This window comes from Paramacrobiotus metropolitanus, unplaced genomic scaffold, assembly GCF_019649055.1.
Source record: "Paramacrobiotus metropolitanus isolate TYO unplaced genomic scaffold, Prichtersi_v1.0 Parri_scaffold0000052, whole genome shotgun sequence".
Classification (NCBI taxonomy): domain Eukaryota; kingdom Metazoa; phylum Tardigrada; class Eutardigrada; order Parachela; family Macrobiotidae; genus Paramacrobiotus; species Paramacrobiotus metropolitanus.
In genome coordinates this window covers 315,153-337,434 of record NW_026570272.1, presented here as the reverse complement: position 1 = coordinate 337,434, position 22,282 = coordinate 315,153, and the positions used below count along the sequence as shown (strand labels likewise).

Genomic DNA, 22,282 nt, shown 5'->3' with positions numbered 1-22,282 from the left:
GGAATATGTAGAAAATTATATAAAAAAAATAAATCAGTCATCAAAATGAAATCAATCAATCATCCAGAAATAAGTGGCAATTTAAAAAGAGTTTAGATAAAATAATTTTAAAAAAACTGCGGTTAAATAATAAGTAAACAACTGACAATAAATCATCCAGATTAGTAGCAAATAAAATACCCGCGAGAATGATAAATAAACAATAAAAATATACAAATAAATTCTACGATAAATAATTTGTCATAAATCATCAGAAATCCAGTCTGTTGTTAGTCGTTGCAATCAGTCAATGAACGGACACATGTGCGGTCTCGCGTAAAATTCCTTCAATAATTAGCTTCAAAAAGAAATGTAGAAAAACACTAACGCAACGAACGCGGGAAGAAAAGAACGGTACGGCGGCCCGAGCCCATGCAGCGCTTCCGTCGAAATTGTTAATTAATTTAGTAGTCGTCCAGATCGAAGTCGTGCTCGGCGGCGTAGTCGTCGAGGAGGCTGGTGTCGAAGTGCTGCAGCTCCACCTGGTAGCGCAGCATGCCGCCGATGCCGCCGAAGCCGCGCACGAACTGCGAGCCCTCCGGCGACTTGTCGGTGACGATCTCCAGCGTCGCGCCAAAGTTCTTGTACTCGTTGGCCAGCCACTCCAGCAGCGCCATCTTCTCCTCCTCCTCCAGCTCCGTACCCGTCTGCAACACGCACCGCACATCACGCCAGCATCCCCAACCAGTTAACAACCGCCACCATGAGCCAGTCCACTTCACACAGCGTTAAGCTTTTTTCCAAATAAACGACTCGTATGTAGCTAGAAAATTTATTTCGGAAAAAATGCAATTGTAAATGAATTTTAAAAAATTATTCTCGTTTATGATTTGTGCTAGAAAATCAAAACTACATGAATACTTACCGCAATCTTTATTTTCAACATTAATTAATTATTCCAATATATATTCCATCCACTGGACATTTAATTGATCAAGTCCTGCATTTAAATTATTTAAATAATTTTTTTAAAAAAAACAGCAATTGCCTTACGACCCGTTTCCACTGCTCACCAAGCGCGATTCATACGAGTAATTTGCATGATACTGGAAATTTAAAAACAAAATTTAAACTGGTATTTTCCAAATATTTTTCCGAAATATTTTCCGAATATTTTCCGAATATGTTTGTGTTATAAACGAAGAAACAGAAACAAAATTAATACTAACTTTATTCAATCTGGTCAATTTTTCTGTACAAAAATTAATTAAATAAAAATTGCAAGAAAACTTTTTTTAAACCACTGGAAATGCCTGATTGAAAACGGTGAATTGAGGAGGAATTTCGCCGCCTGACTTACGTCTTTGTCGGTGAGGTTGCTCTTGTCCTGGGTCTGGTTGGGCCGGAGGTAGACGATCTTCTTCTCGCCGGTGTTGGTGTTGCGCAGGACGTAGCGCATGATGTCCAGATTCTCCCAGCAGATGAGCGTCTCCACCGCGCCCGACTCCAGACACTTGACCGTGTCGTCCACGCCGAAGCACACCTTACCCGTGTCCTGCGACACCTCGTCGAAGAACTTCCCTGCACATGTGCAACCGACATTAACAACTCATTCATTATTCTACATTTTATTTGTTTCAACGTTAACCGAAATCCACAGTAAATTAATTATCAGTTAACTGATTACTGAATTAACTGATTTAACTACTGAATTAATTATCGATTTAATTACTAAAATTAATTGATTTTCTGATTATTCATCAACAGGAATTGTCGATAAATAATTTGCCGTTTTCTTTGTGCTTTGTTTCTGGCTTGGATAGGACCTCAATGACATCAGAATGTTATGATGTCAGATGTCATCGAGAATGATATCAGCCAGAAGCGGCGCTGACATCATGACAACGTGTCAACGCAAAATCAATTTATGCCGAAGCGAAGCGGAAGAGCAACAGCCGTTGGCAGATACAGTTAACAGTTATACGCACCGATGAGCTTCTTCTCCTGGACGAACTTGACGCTGGCCAGGCAGTCGGCCGACAGCTCGATGGCCTGGTTGAAGCCCTGCTCGCCGCCGTACGAAATGTCCACCGTCTTCACGATCTTCGCTTGCAGTCGCTGCACACATAAAAACAACCAACCGGTTTCACTCACACAAAATTGACAATTCCCACAATTTCCGGCCATTTTTCACATTAAACGTGCATTTACCAAACGAATCTTTTTAAATTTTATTTTCCCAATAATTCTTAGGTTATATACAAACAACCTGGAGAAATAATAACCCTTACCACTATTTGTTCTTTTTATTTTAACAATTAATTTCCATCGTATAATAATAAATCCGCATTTAACTGAATCATTTTCGCCTCCTAAAATTAATAATAAAAATAATAATTAATAATAATGCAAAAAAATAGTTAGAAAAATCACTAAAAAATTTGGGAATAATTCAAAAACCCTTAAAATAATTTTGATAATAATTTAAATAATCAGAGACGGCGCTAACCTGGTCGAACATGTCGGACTGCGCCAGCTCGGTCTTGAAGTCGGCGCTCCCCGCCAGCACCAGGCCGGCGACGTTGACGCGGTCGTTGGCGATGAAGCAGGTGACGGCGGTCTCGGCCACCTTGCGCACGTAGTTGTGCCGCTTCTCCACGCGCAGCCGCGCGAACCGCAGCGCCGACTGCCCGCCGCGCCCTGCAACCGGGACCAGCATTCATTTAACTGTGTCGCACGCGATGCACATTAAGCGGACGCACCGTGCTTCTTGGGCAGGTCGACGGTGAACTGCGCGAGGATGTCGCGCGTGTTGCCCTGCAGCGTCCCGAACAGCGCCCCGTTCCCGTCCATCACGATGAACCCGAATTTCGTGTCGTCCGCCAGCAACGCCTGGAGTGCCTATCCAACAACAATTATGCATTAATATTCGTATTTCGCAGCCAAATAAATTATTACACGGGTCTTTTTCGAATTAATAATAAAATAAATATTATCCGCATTTATATTCGCATTAATAACCAAATAAAATATTATCCGCATTAATATTCTCATCAACAATAAAATAAAATAATATTAAAAAATAATACAGCAAAAATAAATCAATAGTTGAAGAACTGTGCATACTTCGGTGTGGAATTTGTTGTCGCAGAGGTAGAGCGAGGTGTTGATGGCCTTGAAGGGCTCGAAGTCAATGTTGACCTTCTTCTCCTTGCCCTCGTCCGTCACGATCGTCCCGCAGTATATCACCAACCCGTTCGTCGGCACTGCACCCAACACACACTTACACACCATCAAAAATGCACATCAAAACAACAAAATTCAAAATCGATGATTTCGCAAGCTGATTCCGTCGCCATTTTTTCAGCTAATGCTTCCTTTATTACAGCATGATTATTTTAAATAATAATATAGAGTCTATATTATAGACTGTATCCATCCTCCCTGTACAAAAATACGCATGGAATTATTTCCATAAACACTGAAATTTACACATAATTATGACATCATAATTCAAAAATCACAGCTTAAACCAATTTTCCTACTGAATTATTTTCACAATATTTCTATCAATTTTCATTTAACAATTTAAAATTAATCGCCACATGACACATAGATCAAGTTAATAATATAAACCAATTTCCATAATTTTAATCAATTAAACCAGTTTACACTCACAATCAACCTACAATTTATTATAATTTGTCAATTTTAAAAATCAAAATTAAGATATTTCAAATTTCAATGGCCATAAATTAATGATAATAATAGCTTCATCTATTACATAATTCTATATCAATTTAAAACGATCCACAAGTCAATTAAATTGAATTTTCTGCGGAACGCGTGACTAGCATTCCAACAGACTACCTTTGTTGTAGAGCTTGAGTCGCTGCTGCACACTGGTGATGGCGCCGAGGACGGACAAGCGGTTGACGCGGCTCTTGATGTTGGAGGCCGTGCCGAACTCGTCGGCCAGCATTTTGCCCACGCGCGAGATCTGGTCCTTGGGCGGGATGATCAGGGAGATCATGCTCGTGCCGTTGCCGCGCGCCGCCTCCAGACTCTTGATCAGCCGCCGGATCTTCCACATCTCTACGTTCCGGTCCGAGCTGTCGTCGCCCGCGCCCGCCGTCGCCATAATTCCTCTTTTCAATCAAATAATATCAAATCCACAGCGCAGACGCGCAGCGAACCCAACCAAGGACCTCTTTCTTCCTCCAGCGGTCTCCGCGATCCGCAGACACCCCAGCGCACACTGACAGAATATATTATCAATAAAATCTTCTATTCAAAACTGCTAAAAGATTTGGCTATCACTCGGGATAAAAAGAGAGAGGATATCGGGTCTCCGCTGCAGTCAGTTAAACGTGTCAGAACATGCACAAACGCCGTACTCTACGTAGCAGTCTAGCTTGTTTCCTTGACGCACGACACGCGTTCCGTCTCACGTTATGTCACCGTAATCCGCAGGGATCATGAAAAAAACTCGCTACAATAAATTCTATCTGTACAAAATACGGAAAAACCTCTTCAGAATCCCGAGATGATGAAATTGTGACAGAATCGAAGAAAAATCTATTCTGTGAAACAGATGACACGATGCACATCGCTCGTCTGGCTGTCGCCGCAATTAATCGCGGTCAGGCGCGCTGATTGGCTGACTAAGCTGCTTTGTCCAATCCATCGACAGTGGGGCGGTGCTGCGTTGATTCTTCAAATTTTGTTGGTTGGCTTTGCAATTTTTACCGTACGGTACTTAATGTGCTGGTGGGCGTTGCCATTCCCATTTTTCATTACAGTACAGTACATTCACAGAATCTGTGAACTGCAGAATAGTGCCCTGCAACGGAGTACGAAACTGCGTCCAGTCCGATCCGAACTTAAAAAATTTTATCCGAACCCAGTCCGACTCCGAATTCTAAAAATCGTACTCCGACCAATCCGATCCGAAAATATTTTTGGCCAATCCGAACCCACTCCGATCCGATCCGAAAAATTTTCGAAAAGAACACGTATTACTTGATTTTATTACACATCCCTACATTAAAAAATTTTTAATGCCATGTTTTCGGTAGCAAAAAGACTTCAGAATTCAGAAGTACAATTTTCTTGGGCATAATAAAGGGTACGCTGGAGGATTAGCATATACAAGAATGTTTTAGATAAATTTAGTTTTTCAGCACTACAGTGTCGAAGCATCTGGGGAGGTTAGTTATCTATCCTCACTGTCGGGAATCTGTATCAGATCTTTTTGTTGTATACGGTTCATCCCACGGATTACCCACATATTAGCCTGGGTCAAAAAAAGGGAGAGAAAATTAAAGGAAGGGATGTTTCTACACGTCCGGACTCCGGAACTAAAATAATTGGTAGTTTCATGTATTCTTTAGGACCTTAGAGTAAGTTTAGTTAAACGTATATAATATTACTGTTAAACGTATATAATTATATAATAGTTAAACGTATATAATATTAATATTTATAAATTATATCTTAATCTCCAGGATTAATCCAATTACAAACGCTGCAAATAAAAATGGGAAGCCGGTGCCTAGTGAAACTGACTGAGCTGCACAACACATGTGGTCCATTTAACGTACTGTAGTAGTTATACTAAAATTATTTGATAAGGCGATAACAAATAACGACATCATAACAATCGCAAAACACTCTAAATATTCAAAAGTGTCAGGAGAATTAATAAAAGGAAATGAAAGAGAATTAACAACAGTCTACTAAACAAAAGCAGATACTTCGGTGCAAATAAATTAAGCGCAAATGGAAGCATCGCGCGAAGCGCGACGCTGGCGAAAATTTTTGTTTTGAAGGCCGGTGAAATTCAATCAAAATTAATTAATAATATTTATTTAATTACGGATTATTCGGAGTCTCGTTTGCATCCGAACCCGATCCGATCAGGTGCACAAAAACTCCGAAACCACTCCGACTCCGAATTTTCCAGATTGAAATCCGTCCAATCCGGTCCGAAAATCGGAGTGGGTTCGAGTGGATCGGATTTCCCAGTCCGTTGCAGGGCTCTACTGCAGAATATGACGAAACAGTATTGGCACAACAGAATTTCATTATATCGAAGTTGTAAACAGACTTTTATGCAGGAGAACGTTTAGTTTCGATGTGTTGCGCTTTAGCTTACAGAAGAAAACAATTAACATCACAACGCAGTACACTCAATCAGCAGAAAACAGCCTCGCGAGGTCTAAGAACAGAGAACAACTGATCTAAACTTGCTCCCGGTGGAGCTGGTCCCTGAACGGAGGCCGCGTTCCCGCGCTGGATTTCTATGGTGATACGCTGGCGTAGGTATTCCGGTGCTCGTGCCTCGCCAGTTTCTTGCGGCCAGGGTCAAAAAAAGGGAGGGAAAAATAAAGGGAGGGATTTTGAGCAGTCGAAAAGAGGGAGGGAAAACTAAAGGAAGGGATTTTGTGTGGTCAGAAAAGGAAGGGATTTTGAGCGACCCTAAAATTTGAAGTTGTTCAGAGCGAGCAAAACAGAATTTCCAAGCACTACCTCCGGAAGCGGTTGTAAGATGTAAGATCTAGATATACTGGTAATCTTCCACTTTACACACAAAATCATGTCACATTCTCTCAGCATGCTTGAGATTGGATGCTATATGTTACCGTGAAATGTTTTTTAACTACATTTAGGTTTAATGTTTTTTAACTACTACAACATTTTTAACTACGTTTTTTAACTACATTTTTAACTACATTTAGTTTTTTAACTGTTTAAACTACATTTAGGGCAGTGTGCGCTAATTGTAAGCTCCAAAACCGATTAAGAAACCGATCCGATTAATGCTTTTTCATCCTGACTCAAGCGACCGCACCTCCCGAATGCGTCTATTGGACAATCCGAAACACTTCCGGTTGCACAAAATCTTAATCGCAACCGGTTGAGCAAAAGCGATTAAGAAATTTTCGGAATTTTCTTAATCGGTAAAAGTATTAACGGGATGTAATTGTTTGCAAAATGCCAATTTTACTGACAACTTTGAAAATTTGTTGTGCGCCTTTGGTTGGTCTGTTCTCGAAGTGCAAAGATTCATTATAAACCTTATAAATTGCACTTTTTAACATATAAGTTTTTAAAATGAAGCCTAAAAGTGCAAACGGGATATAGAATATTATGTTGTATGTGCCCCAAAAAAAGCTGCGCTGAAGCACCCAATGGGGCAACTTCAAGTTTGCTGTTTCTAAATATAACGTATAATTATTTTACATATTGGATTTATTTTGAAAAAATCTTGTGTAAAAAACAGTAAAGATATAAATTTTTAAACATTAAACTAATTCCCCTAACTGAGAAAACCACTGATCGTTGGAATTCGAATGGCTCAATTCCAAAACCAAAAAAACCCAGTATGTAAAATAATTTTGTCTTTCCAACGGTACCAAGAACAGCCAATTCCATTGCGGCAATGGATTATAAGGCGCGTAGAACTGTCCAAACTTTAATTCTAGTAAATATGGGTTTTTGTTTTTCGAAAATGGTCCTCTGCATCGGCGCAGACCTGCAGGTTGCATAAAGCGTTCATCAAATCGCAGTCTGCGCGCGGTAGCAGCGCAACGCAGACACGCAGCCCGCGTGCGGTTGTTTGCGGTTCGGTTTGAGAGGAGATGGCAGTTAAGTGAATCGAACGTACTACTGGACCCGAGCGTCGTTTTAGACCCACGGTACCTTTTGATCTTTTACACAGTTGTGCTTTTATTTGGATCTTCGACTTTCGAAAAAACATTCATTTTAAAGAGCATTTTGTTCTACCTGGGAAACTGTAGCTATTGTATCTCCTCTGAAAATGAAGGCAAAACAATTACCTCGCCTTAATCGGTTAGCGGTTAGTCTGAGGTTGTTTCGCTAGCAGTTACGATGTCTGACAGCCTAACTAGGGATACTGATCCGGGGTGCTTTTTGGGGGTCCATATTGCCGAATTTTCTATTTGACTCCTTGAAATTTTCGTATCGCTTGATTTGTTAATCGGTTTGGCGCACCTGTGGTGTTAAATCGATTAATAAACCGATTAAAAACCCGAGCGATTAAGAACTTTTCTGGAGAAAATGTCTTAATCGGATTCGTAATCGCTACCGAAGATGCTTAGCGCACGCGCCCCTTAGTTCATTTTGTAATCAAGTACGCAAGCAAAGCGAGGCTTTTCTTCTATCAAGAGGACGGGCGAAGCGAACCCACGTTTCTTCTTGCTGACATTTGAGTTTCTGTAACGGAGAGTGCCCATAACTTTAGGGTCGCCGACGATTTTCTTTGTGATTCCTATGCGACACAACATGGTGAGTCGAACTGAAATACCCGGTGACATTAAACATGGATCCCCCAGATCGCCGCCAGAGCTTCCGCTACCATGGTAACATGCCTAAATATTTCTAAATATTTCCAGATATTTCCAAATATTTCCAGATATTTCCAAATATTTCGAAATATTTCCAAATATTTCCAAATATTATTCTAGGAAAGTGCACCGCTGTAGACTAGCACTAGAAGACCGAAGCCAAGCTAGACTCAATCTTGACCATCGCTCGCACCGTGCTGCTCGCTTTCGGTTAGACTGCTTAACTTCATCGTTCAACGTGTGATTGCCCAATATTCGGCGTTTCCGACGGAAATTTGCCAATATTCCACCCAATCACCCTTGCTCTCCCGTTCGTGACCATCCGATCATATTATTATTATTATTTGTATTAGCGAATTATTATTTTTAAAAAAAATGACTTCCACAAATAGCCGCACTGTTAACTATACCGTTGAAAATGTAGATAATTTGTATCATTTATTGTCCGGAATCATTTCTAATGACGATCGTGCACCAAGTATTGCCCAGATTTGCCAGGAAAATTGTTCCCGTCCTAAAATCCTTATGCCTGATTGGGAATCGCTCTCTCCTGAAGTTTCCGTCAGGTTTGAAAACTTTCTGGGCGATATTACTTCTCGGCTTAAGAATGCTGAACTACTGGGTCATATTTCTGCATCGGATAATATTGAATTGTTAACCTGGTCTCTTGCCAGTTATCTTATTAAAATTCTTAACTGTAAGACTGTTTCGAAAACAAATTTTTTTGATAAAATTTTGAAGCGATCTGTTCCTCGTGAGTTACTTGACGAAAAATTTAAAATAACTGGCCGTATCACCAAAATTGTTCGCAAACGTAGGCGACTGCAGGCACGTGGTTTTCAGTTACCTGAAGAGGATTTGTTCGCTCTACAGCATCTCCGCGTCCTCAATAAAAGGTTATGTAATCAGATTGCTGAACTAAAGAAAGCTTCTGAAATTCAGTCTAATGAAAAGTTTTTTCTTAAAAATCGGTTTGACTTTATAAAAGAAAAGTTTTCGAAATCCTCAGGTATTAATTCAAATTGCCTAAATAAAACCGAGATCGAATCGCATTTCAGGCAGACGTACAATCCGGATAATCTCGAAGCGCTCGATCTGTCTTGGCTGAATGAAATTAAAATGCCAGAGGTGTGTGTTCCTTTTAACGAATCTCCAATTCTGGGCAGGGAAGTGAGCAGGGCACTGCTTAAAAAATCAGGGCGCACTGGCTCCGGTCTCGATGGACTCGGCTATGGTATTTTTAAAAACTTTCCAGTGTTACATAATTTTTTAGCTAGTATGTACAATAAAATCGTATCGTCTGCTAATCCACCAACTTCGTGGAAAGTCGGTCGCACCGTTCTTTTGTATAAAACTGGCGACGCCGCTGATTGTTCTAACTACCGGCCAAATACTCTGACTAGTTGTTGTGCTAAAATTTTGCATACAGTCATTTCCAACCGGATCCTTTCGTTTGTTCAAAAGAATAACATTATTGATGTTTCAGTGCAAAAAGGCTTTATCGAGTGCATGAACGGCTGTGGGCAACACTCTTTAAAATTACAACACATTATTGAGAAGCAACGTAAACTGAAACGCGCTTTACATGTAGCATGGCTGGACATCGCGAATGCCTATGGTTCAGTAAGGCACGAGCTATTAAAGGATGTTCTCTCTCGTTATGGAATCAGTGCATCTTACATAAAGTATATTCTGGCTTATTATGATGGCTTATCTGTGAAAGTTCAAAACAACGATTTTATTACTGATCCTATTTCAGGGAGATTCAATGAGCTGCATTCTGTTCTTGCTTTGTTTTAACCCTGTGCTCGAATATCTGAAACAAAATAACAATTGCGGCATTGAGATCGATGATGAAAAAGTTGTTGCGCTCGCTTTTGCTGACGATTTGACTTTAATAACAAATAATAAGCGGTCTATGGATAAACTTTTGCGTGATGTAAATGTGCGAATGGTTAATATGGGCCTTTTCTTGAAAGTTTCGAAATGCAGATCTTTTTCTCTGACGGGCGGTGTTGCCTCTGACTATGAATTTTTCATTAACGGAACTGCTATGCGCAATATTAAATCGGAGCCAATGAAATTTCTCGGCTCATATGTCTTCTCTAATAACCAACGTCGAAACGCGCAAAAAAGCATTAACAATTGTTTAATGGATCTGCTTTTAAAAACTGACCAGCTTTCTTTGCGCGATGAATATAAGCTATGGATTTACAATAACTATATTGTTCAATCAGTGCGTTTCCTTCTGACTGTGCATGACCTAAATACTGCAGCGATCGATAAATTGCAAAGTTTAACTAATAAATTTTTGAAAAAATGGCTTCGTCTTCCTCAGTGTGCGAATACTGATTCGCTTTTTTTGCCACAAGGCGCTAATTTCAAATCAATTAAAAATATTGCTTATCAAGCCAGAAGTGGGCTGATTGTTGACTGTTTAATCTCCAGTGCTGACCCAGTAGTACAGTGTGCTGCCGATGAAGTGTTACAATCGCCTTCTAATCTTATGCACCAATTTGCCCCAGTAATCCAGTCCGAAGCTCAGAACGCCCGTGCCGCTGTTGTGGCCAGTGATGGCAGTAACACCGCAATAAACAATGCCCGTGCCGCCGCCAAAGACAGTGTAACCTCCCATGTTTATTCCATCATTACTTTGAAGCGAGAGCAACACGTGGCCAGTCTTGTACAACAAGGTGCCTGGCTGCGTGTTGCTAATGAGGAAGACGCTGATAATTATTGGTCTTCCTTGAAATTCGATCTCCCTCGCAGCACATGCTCATTTCTTTCCCAAGCCCGGCTGAATGTTGCCCCTTCTTTTACTAATCTCCATAAATGGGGCAAATTGGTGTCTCCTTTGTGTTCCTTATGTGATCAGGCAGCGGGCACACTTGGACATATTCTTAATGGCTGTCAAGTTTCATTACAGTCTGCCCGTTTCACATGGAGACATAATAGTGTTGTTAAAGCGCTGGTTGATGGTCTAACCGCTGCAATCAAGGACACCGACAAAAACACCGAAGTCTTTTGCGATCTAGCGCCTGACTGTTATTCCTCGCATGTTGATACTATTCCTTCAGATATTCTTGTAACTAAGGTCTTCCCTGATCTCACTGTAATTAATAGATCTTTGAAACGTATTGATCTTGTCGAAGTAACAATACCTTTTGAAACTGTTAAAAGTTTTCGCAATGCTGATTTAAGGAAAAATACACGATACGCTTCCCTTGAAAACGATCTCGCGGCATTAGGGTGGACTGTTAAACAACATCACATTGCCGTGGGATCATTGGGAATGATTCCCAAAAGGACGAGCCATAATTTAACCTGTTTATTAAAACAAATATCTGGCTGTAACACTAGTACTTCATCTTTAATCTGTAAGAAAATGGCTAAAATTGCTGTTTGTTGTAGTTATGCGTTATTTAATAAACGATCCGATAAACTGTGGCTCCCACCTGGCCCGACTAAGCTTTTCACTGTATAAGTAGTAGTGCAAAATAATTTTAATAATTAATATTCCATATTTTTTTGAAATTTCAGTTTTTTTCAAAACTTAACTGAAGTCATATTTTGGTGTCTGACAAATAGTCTTATAGTGAAATCTGAAAAACTTTCACGTTTTCATAAGTTTATGAAGAAACTTCGATGTAATGTTGGAAAAATCGGTTTCGTTGCTACATTGGAGAGTGTGCGAAAGTTAAATCGAACCTTATGTTTGTCGTAATCAGCTAGTGCGTTTACACTCACCGTAATTCCACTGCCGTCGAATCTTTGACTGACTCTCTCTGTTCTACGTCTCTCTCGCTTTCACACTGACTCGTTTTATCCCTACTCGCTTCTCGGTAACAGTGTGCAGCCGACGTAACCACCAAGCGCAAACCACCCAAAGACGCTCCCGGTCTCCATCGAAGAACGGTGCATGGATGTGTGTTTATTAATTTTGCTCATTTTATATGTGGTTGGTGTGTGTTGCATTGTTGCTTGCCATACACCCCGCATAATTGTATTGTGATCGTCCTTTCCACATAATATACTCTTATAATCTCTGTATTCTATAGCTCCTTCTCTAAAACTACCAAAAAAAAGATTCATGTGTAATGTAGAGGAGAGCAAGCGGTCTTTACCTTATTGATGCTTCCGTTGCGCGAGTTTTGTTTACAAAACCTTTAAAAAAGAATAGGTTATGCGTGCCTTTTCCCCTAATTTGTAATAGGGGTTTTTTGCCGCATAACAGCAAACGGAACTCAATAAAGGTTGATATATATTTAATTAAATCCAAGAACGTTGCAGTCAAGTTTATTGCATAAGTACAAGTTTTAATGTGCACACTGCAGAGTTAAGAGTTGCCAAAATGTAATGAATCTGGATGTACCTATGCGGAAACACACAGCACGGCTAGCTGTGTTTTAGGATATGCGTTTTAGCTGCTTTCATTCACGTTTTCTTTCCTGAGTCGTCTTCTGTTTTACTGACTGCAATAGAAAAAATTGAAATACTTGTTCAATGGCCAAACCGGTCCAAATCTTAACGCGTGAAAATCCGGCGTAAATTTGGAATCTGATCGCCAAACTAAGACAATATATCGAGAATTAGGGTGCAAATTACGAAATTAATTTTACGTATAAAACATGGAAACTACATATATGACTTAGATACAAAATTTATTCGAAAAAAAATATAAAAACCAGATTCTGATTTAAAAATTAATTGAATGCTTAACTATCGAAGTGAGTAGATTTCTTTTTAGACCTTTTTAGAAAGTACAATCTTTCATTTTAAAAAATTTAAAGGACACAAATTGCTTCTAATATCTAGAGGAACTTCAGTAATTAAGCATGTAACTACAACGAATGTTTAGGAATTTTAGTTTGCAGTGACTTTTTCGCTTTTATTAATAATCATCGCACAGTTATGGTAATAAAGAAAGGAACACGCTATATTAATCACAACGGCAAAATTTCATTTTTAGTTTTAGGTAAGAAGAAGTTTGAACTTTGAACATAAAAACGTTCCAACGATTCCATATAGCATCCAATCTCAAGCATGCTGAGAAAATATGACATGATTTGGTGTGAAGTGGGAAATCACCATTGTACTTTGTATCTAGATCTTACAACAGCTTCCGGAGGTAGTGCTTGGAAATTCTGTTTTGCTCGCTCTAAACAGCTTCAAATTTTAGGATCGCTCAAATTCCCTTCCTTTTCTGACCGCTCAAAATCCCTTCCTTCAGTTTTCCCTCCCTCTTTTCGACCGCTCAAAATCCCTCCCTTTATTTTTCCCTCCCTCTTTTTGACCCTGGCCGTTTCTGGCCGTACCATTCTACCACTTCCGTCAGCAGACGGGAAGCTTCCGGTTCCGTTTGGTCCTAGCGTTTCAAAGCCCAAAGCGCTGAACAGGTAGTCCGGGGTGATGTTCTGCAGTGCTTGGTTACCATATCCTGTTCAGCCTTTGCCGCCGCTGCTCCAGCTCGCACGGATGTTGCCACGATATGCGATAATGCCACCGTACAGACGCAGGTGACATCCCACGTCAGCATTCTTCATCTTTCCTGCGTGGTGCTAACGTAACGCCATCCGGGCGTTGGCCATTCGTTCGACCTAAGCCCACTGGTTCAAGCTTTGTTTCAATTCCGGCTGATGCGAATGCCCGTTTACAGACAGCATTCAAGCTGATGTGTCTGGGCTTCCTTCATCGACTTTTCTTGCAGCTGAGGCCATTGTAGCCTCGGGCGTCCACCCAGTCCCCGCAGATGCAACGGTGCGGAGTGACGATAGCTGCTCCAATTAAGGCGTAGCCCAACAGCGATTCTCAGGGCAGAATTTGTCAGCAGGTTTCCTAAAGATGCTGCCGGTAACGCTTACCGAAGTTGTTACTTCTCGAAGTGACCCGGTACATGGCACCAAATTTCGGTACATACACGCTAAACTTCCGCTTTCGCACACTCCGGCACACCATTTTGCATTGTGTTCCGGCATCATGTAGTCAATGCTTTTTTACATTGCTTGAAATACATTTATTTTGCGCGCGCAATATCCGGTTGCGGAGTATCGACTGTAAGACAAATTCCCAAGCGTTTAAACGAATTTGGGTATACCAAAGGTCTCATTGATTATGGGTCGTTCTTCATGAAATTTTTAAAGGAAATGCACATAAGCGTGAAGGTCGTTCGTGCCGGTGATCCACTGCTTTAGCGCCCTGACCTGTTTGCAAACTTCAAAAATTTTCGAGGATCAAATTTGCAAAAAGTGCTGGACCAGTCAGCACTGGATCAATAATCTTCATGCTTATACATTATGTACGTATGTACTGCAAAATTTAAGTAAGGTCGGTTAACAATGAGCCTTTTGGTGCATTTAACGTTTTGGAATAGCCTCATGTATGGCCATAATTCCCAGTCGCCGGATGTTGCGCGCATAAACTGTTTTAAAATCCATGTATACAACTCATTTGCTTTTGCAGTGCCATAAAATAATGCAAATCCGGTTTTGGTGTGCGCGAGAGCGAAAGTTTTTGTGCATGTACTTTGTGCAATGTACACTTTGTGCAATGATTTTGGTTGTTTCTTCAATGTGTAAATTTGGAATCTTTAATTAGTATCTACCAGCGCAGGCTTGCTGTTCTGTTAATAGGCTATTGCCCGAATAAAAGAAAATGTACACGAATAATTTGGCATCATCTACGGCCAAATCGCTTGTGTGCGCAGTTTAGTCGTTTACGTCTGTTTTTTAACTGCCTTGCGAAGTGACCCGACACCGGAAAGCTAGGAAAACGTATATTGGTACAGAAATATGCTGTCTCCACAGATCAAGCCACTCCAAATTAACATGCAGGGGCATTCTTCTTAGAATGCTGGCATACAGTATATATAACCGCAATCGACGGCCGTTCTGCATATATACTTAAATCGTCGTCTGTTTGGGTAACTGTCAATACCTGCATTTAGTCTACGGTCAAATTTTTCCAGGCGTATCAGCCAGTCGTCCACTACTCGGTAGAGTAGGGGAAAAGTGACTGATAAGCCTGGAAAAGGCATGGTACCGGTGCAGCTAGCTTTCTTTGGTGTTAAACCTCCTCCCAAATGCCCGGCATAGGACGCCCCCGAGCGGAACCGGCGGATCTCCCGGCGACCCTAGTTGGATCGCACTAGGAAAGCCGGGATGTTCTCCGCTTCCCAACGCAATCAACAGTGTGTAACGCCTTCAACTGAAGGACATCGAGCAAGCGAGGTAAGCAATGTTTACCTCGCTTGCTCGGAGTCTGTGTCATGTCCGGAGTCCGTGTCATGTCCAGCTCCAGTCTGACTTTGCTTGGAGCTCCCGTTTTGGACGCCGCGATCGCCCCCTTGTATGCTGAGAAAGCGCAATCATTAACTGCGGTGTGTGAACGGATGCAGCTGGTCCCGCGCCACCACGCGCTTTTTCTTCTACGGCACTGCCTTGGGGCACCAAAGATCGTCTATATGCTGAGATGTAGCAACGCCTGGAAATACCCGGAGCAATTGTATAAAATCGACGAAGTCCTGCGTGCCTGTTTCCAACAGTTGTGCAATGTGCGAACCAATCACGATGACTATCCCAGCTGGCGGCAGGCAAGCCTTCCGGTTAGCAGAGGTTGTATTGGCTTACGTCGCTCGGAGGAATTAGCACTCACAGCCTTTCTGGCTTCGATTCACTCCGTTGCCGACCTGGTGTCATTACTGCTTCCGAACCGACCGGCCGTCGTCCGTCGATGTCTCTGCAGCGCTAAAAATTTGGAAGACCAATGCCCGGTTGACAGAACTGCCTTCACCAGATTTTTGAAAGTCACAGAAAGCGTGGGACCTCCCGTTGTGCAACGTGTCTCTTGCTACCTTGTTAGAAGTATTCCGCCACGATGAGGTTAACAAGGCGCGTCTACTCGCTCAGTCGAGACCGGAAGCCGGTATTTGGCTTAAGCTTTGCCGTCGGCCCATATCGGTAACCTGCTCGACGATGACGCGCTAAAAATCTCCGTCGGACTTAGACTTGGCGCCAAGATCTGCGAACCGCACAACTGCGCGAAGTGTTACAAGCCTGTCGACTGCTATGCCCATCACGGTCTCTCCTGTTCCTTTTCCGCAGGCCGGCATCCACGGCATGGGCATGGTGCACTTAACAGTCTCGTTTGCCGCGCATTCGTATCAGCCGGAATCCCAGCAAAACTAGAGCCTCGCGGCACTTCTAATACAAGTGGCAGACGCCCAGATGGATGCACAACATTTGCGTGGCAGAGGGGCATGTGTCTGGCATGGGATGTCACGTGTGTTGATACAGTCACATCAAGTTTACATCCGCAAACGCGGGATCCGCCGCCGTCCAGGCAGAGGAAAAGAAGACCAATCTATATGCTTATTTGGTTGCTCGTTACATTTTCGCGCCCATCGCTTTTGAAACAATGGGCCCGTGGGGACCGTCAGCCATCGCTATCATCAAAGAACTTGGAAAGCGTTTACGGACCCATTCAGGAGAAGTCCGCTCCCACGAATTTCTTCGGCAGCGACTGTCTCTTGAGATACAACGCGGCAACGCCGCCTCTGTTTTGGGCACCGCAGAGAGAGCGGAAATGTTTAATGAGCTCTTGTTTATTTAGCTGTTCTAAACCGTGTACGCGTTCGGTTTGAAATAAAAATTACCACATTTGAGTAATGTTAGTATTATTGTGTCGGTGGAATTGAATGGGCATAAAGTTGAACCGGAAAAATCAGTGCAGCACTTGGGGGTGATAATTGACGAGCATTTGAAATGGGCCGACCAAAATTAAAAAGGTTCAAAAAAGTGCTTATCATGGAATCACCCTCATGAACAGTGTGAAAGATAAGAAAAGCCGTTCGAGCTATTGCCAATTATGCCGACACATCCGCTACGCAATTGATGCAACAGTACGGGATTACGCCACTGTTTGAACGATGGAAACATCAGGAAGTAACTTGGCTTTACAAAATTCTGTCACCCGGAGGAGTTCCGAGTGCCCCGTTATCTCATCGAAATGATCGTCGTAAAGCACGATTCCAAACCGTACAGCCTTCGAAGCGGAAACAGGACCTTCATCGAAGGACAGGGAAGTCCACGTTGGCGTGGAGGCTGAACAAAGTTAGGAACCAGTTAACCCAGGCCGGAAACGACATTCTCAGTAGCAGTTTGCTTGCTGTTTTTCGTAGTGCACTGAAGCATGCTACCATTCCTTGATTGCCTTCATTTCTTAGTTCTTCGTGTCAATCGTGTGTATGTTAATGGGTTTTGCTCTAATTGCTCTGATTTCATTATGATGCCTGTTATTTAGCCAGGTAGCTTTTAATGGGTTTCCTGCCTGCTGTACAATAAACAATGACACCTGTCACTGTAACCAATACAATCGTAAATCGGCGGAATCGAATCCTGCCAAACGGGCTGAATGTACGTGCGGAATGCGCTGAACCCATGTATAAATCACAAAGCAGCCAACTCGCGCGCCGGTCATCATCATGTTTTCCCTTCCATTTAATCTGCTTTTGCTTTCTTATTTTTTTGTATTATTGTATTTGAACGTCATTTGTATTTTTATGTGGTTTCTTTTATTTGGTATTTATGGAGTTGATCCAGACCAACAACAAGAAAACATCGAAAAAACCCGGTGATCTTGATCTGTAGTTTTTATTTATGCAAGTGACCTCAAACTGTTCCATCACGAAACAACAAAGTAGAAAAATCATCCCACCGCCTTCTTGAGGCGTTCCCGTGGCGCGTTGATCCGATTAAACAGCAGCACCTTCTCCGCGCCCAATTGTGCCTCCCCCCGTCGCCCACCTCCAGCCGCGTCCCTCCGCACCCCAATCCAACATCACCCAACCCAGTCCGGGCGTCACCGAGCTCAGCAGCACCCCCGCCCCCCGCACTGCCTCCAGCGCCACAAACAGCATCGGCCCATATATATAACAATTAGTCAACGTCTGCGTACCCTGACGCTACTGCGTGCTATTCTTGGGCAACACCTGCAGCACCGTCGTCTGCACAATCCACTCATGTATCCCCTGGTGCGGCCGGAACAGGCACTGGACGTACCCCTCATCGTCCCGGGTGACGGCCCGCAAGCGTAATCGAGCGTAGACGAGCTGTCCGGGGCGGTTCGTGGCCCATTCGTAGTCGGCTCTGACGTCCCGCGACGATCTGATGGTGGACGGCATCAGTGCCCCGTAGGGCACCTGCGCGGGACAGCGGACGATCCACCCGTTGTGGACCCACATCACGTGGTTGCGCAGATTGAGGATGATGCCTTCCGGGAGCGGCAGCCGGATGTGGCACGGGACCGCCACGTAATCGCCCTCGCTGACGGTCAGGTAATAGGTGTCCAGCGGGGCCAGTACATCGCCGCGGCGCGTAATCAACGGCAGCAGCATATACCTGGTGATAATTAAACGCGTAATTATTGCATATACCGTACATATACATATACATATACATATACATATACATATACATATACATATACATATACATATACATATACATATACATATACATATACATATACATATACATATACATATACATATACATATACATATACATATACATATACATTAAAAACGGGAAAAAGAACCGTGATAAAGGCAAAGAAAAGTTACGGAGGTTGTCAGTTTTTATAAAACTGGTCGAATTTAACCGGAAAGCTTGAAAACTGTCCGCATTTCCACATGTTTAAAATATTTTCGTAGCTGGCCTCGCTGGGGTCTTTTATCTGAAATATTTCTCAAAATCTTTTTTATTGCTGTACGAAGTGTATTTTGTATTTCTTTCATTTTTCCATACCTCGAACAGAACTGGTCGCGCGCTAGCGCGACCGATACTTGTAAAGTATTATGCTTATTTGGTATACTACTGATATTCGGCATATTAATGCTTTCAGTGATATTGCGATAATACGTCTTGCCCCGGGTTGCGCTTTGACATTAATTTTGTACAATAGCATCGCGTGTACCGTGTAAGTATCAGTACAATACAGATACTGTGCCTGATATTCATTTTCCGTTATTCGATGATTGACAGGCTGCTAAAGGACAAATTTGCTGACGACAATCTGTTGACATAGATAAGAAAAACTAAGTATGAGAAACCATAGAATAACATACGAATTGAATCAAAGTAACGTAAGATAACCTAAGAAAAAAAATATAAGAAAGAACCTAACCAGTAAGACAGTACCTAAGAAGTCCAAGCGAACCAAATGACCTAACAAACACTAAGAAACTAAAGAAAAGTACTCGGAAAGCAGAAAAAACGCAGAAACCAGACCATTAAGCAAGCTCATGTCGGGCGGAAATTATTTGTGCAAAAGGTCACGCCGAGCAATGTTAGAAAAGCCAATGGTCGGTGCGTAATCTGTCGGTCAGCAGGTTGTTTTCAGCAGCAGTATACGAGTATACTGCTGGACTATGGAAATGCGACTAAAGTGTCTTCTTGATAAAATTCTTGCTGAGGACAACGAGAGTTGTGTCGGTCGTGTCGGCTTCCTATAGGGCAGGAATCACTCAGGCTGGGCCAGCTGAACTGCAGCCAAGTTAACCCGTATAGTTGAACAGGCACACGCTACTGACATGGTGAGTTGAAAGAGTTATGGCGTTAAATACGCTGCGGTATTCTTGTTTAAAGCATGACCTGAAATGCTGTGTATTCTGGAGAATTGTTGTTGTTGTTGTGACTCTTGCGAGTGTCTGCTGCCTCGAACTGGCCTCTGCCCTGAATGTGTGCGGACGTTAAAAGCATTAAACGGGAATACTCACAGTCAGGCCCCGCTGGTCGCTGCTGGGCGTTGACTGACGGCGGCCGCTGCGTACGAGGACATCCCGCAGTCAGGTGCAGCTGCGCAGGCAGGAGCGAGAAAAATGCTAGCCACTGACCGACACTCGGCTGGCTCCTCCATCTGCACGTCAGCATCGTCAGATATCTGCCGAATGATTAGTATGGCACATGGATCTCCAGCACGGCACGATGGAAACTGCACGGTCGCTGTTTGGGAAAGCCTGGAGATGTAGAGTTCGTCAGTGACGACAACTACAGTGGTTGCTGCACAAGTAGATTATAGATATACAGTACAGCGTGTACCGATACTTCTAACCAGGAGCACTACTGCAACGAGACTAACCAACAACTGCCATCGCCAAGGAAACGCACTAAGCATAACACACGCCTTTAACGTTTAAGTTTGGAGATTTATGCGTGGTAATGCTATGAGTGTTTTGTGCACATGTCCCTTCCCACGTTGATTGGGACAAATTCTTCATTTGATGATATTTGTTGAGCGAAGCTCGCCTTGTACATATTGAGAACTATTAATACCCAAGCCTCATAACTATATCTGTACTGCTACGATTGTTTTAACGCGGCATGAAACAACAGAAACTGGTCGTCTGTCTGACCTGCAATTTCATTTCCAGAAAACGTTTTACGCTTCGGCTAATGCCATTACACCGCACTACAGACTGTACAAAGTACAAAACCATGAAACACTGCAGAAACCACAGCGCTGATTAAAAGAGCGCGCTACATAATTTGGCTAATGGTGCTACACTGGAGCCATTTCGACTTCAATTTCATTTATACAATCCGGCTATTGGCGCTGTATGTATATGTACGACGTACAGACAGTCTGTAGGTAATCAAGTGACTTCCGGTCGAACACACAACAGTACGCTAAAGATACTACATAATGCGCCGGTAACATCCACGCGGCCGAAGGTTTACCGCGTGTCCAGGATAGCGTACTAGCGTGATTACATCCGGTCTTTTGACAGCTGTAACCGGCAGGCCTTTCGCTTGCATTCTGACTGGGAAGCCGGCTGTCTTTAATCCCCGACTAAACTCGCCACTAATGTCGTCGTGCCATGCCGACCCACTTCATCATAAGCCACTGGCCATTCTGTTCCTCAACCTGCATGATTTTAGTTTTGTTTCTTATATATTCCGTTCGTACGCGACGTTGTTCTAATAAACTAAGCCTGCGATCTGGCCGCATAGTGAACCGGTGTTTCTCGAAATTCTGGAGAAACATCGGTTCAGTATGCGGCCAGATCGTGGAAACGCTTACAGTTTCTCGTGACCTCGCATCCTCATCCAACCTGAAACAGTCGTTTGCTCCCTGGAAGCGCTGTACAGATCTGTATAAGCAATTGCAATTGAGATGCTTTAAGAGCCATCGTTTTAATATCGTTTACAAAGATGCCAGATATACAGTCACATTCCTTGTGCGATGTGGCATGATGTACAGTACAGTGGACTTCATAAATGTGGTTACACATAGCCACCCGTATGCATAGCGCTATCGGCTTTAAGTGTAACCACATTTATGAAGTCCACTGTAGAGTAGTAATGTCATATGCGGCCATGAATTTGCCTAATTCACGTTCGTAAATACATTTACGCGCGCAGCATCCGGTTTCGGAGTTATGGCTGTAGGACGATAATCCACGGTGTTGAAGCGAATTTGGGTGTAAACGGAAGGCGGCGGAATGTCCAGTTACGGCGGTGTATCTCGCAGAGGCCCTACCCAGCCGTAACATGCATACGGGCATCCTGCCGCGCGCGGCGTACCTGGGATTTGTGAGGAGCCGGGAGAGCGATCGATATCCATCCATACTCGTATCGTTTTCCGGCCGAGTTCCACAAATAAGTCCCAGAGGTGTGTATCCCAGGTACATATTATGTAACTGCATACTCTTGTACGAGTATATATTATGTAGTAATGTAGATGATTGGGTCTTTTATGAAAACGGTTATTATATAGTCTGCTTATTTATATGTCCTTGTGAACATCCATGCTCTGGTTCGCAAGGATACATAGGCCGACTTTATAACAAACAAAATAATTCATCTTTGAGCTCACCCGAGGACTAAAGACATCCGGTTTCCCAGCCAGAATGGAGCCGAAAGGTCTTTCAGTGAAGG

The 22,282-nt window shown here is 42.7% G+C and overlaps 2 protein-coding genes across 3 annotated transcripts; both read right to left on the bottom strand.

Moving 5' to 3' along the window:
• Position 1: 1 nt before the first annotated feature.
• LOC129592486 (eukaryotic peptide chain release factor subunit 1-like) lies at positions 2-4,569 on the bottom strand. The gene is made up of 7 exons (XM_055488531.1): positions 3,850-4,569; positions 3,106-3,245; positions 2,742-2,880; positions 2,489-2,679; positions 1,968-2,097; positions 1,340-1,560; positions 2-686 (listed from the first exon to the last, which is right to left on the bottom strand). The coding sequence occupies exons 1-7, from the start codon at positions 4,118-4,120 to the stop codon at positions 444-446; spliced, it is 1,335 nt and encodes a 444-aa protein (XP_055344506.1). The 5' UTR covers positions 4,121-4,569; the 3' UTR covers positions 2-443.
• A 13,644-nt stretch (positions 4,570-18,213) lies between these two features.
• Positions 18,214-20,442, bottom strand: LOC129592479 (uncharacterized). 2 transcript variants are annotated; one of them, XM_055488526.1, is made up of 2 exons: positions 20,122-20,442; positions 18,214-18,742 (listed from the first exon to the last, which is right to left on the bottom strand). In XM_055488526.1, the coding sequence occupies exon 2, from the start codon at positions 18,736-18,738 to the stop codon at positions 18,307-18,309; it is 432 nt and encodes a 143-aa protein (XP_055344501.1). In that variant the 5' UTR covers positions 18,739-18,742; positions 20,122-20,442; the 3' UTR covers positions 18,214-18,306. The 2 variants fall into 2 exon arrangements, with proteins under 2 accessions (XP_055344501.1, XP_055344500.1); XM_055488525.1 differs by having other exon boundaries at positions 20,239-20,442.
• Positions 20,443-22,282: the final 1,840 nt, after the last annotated feature.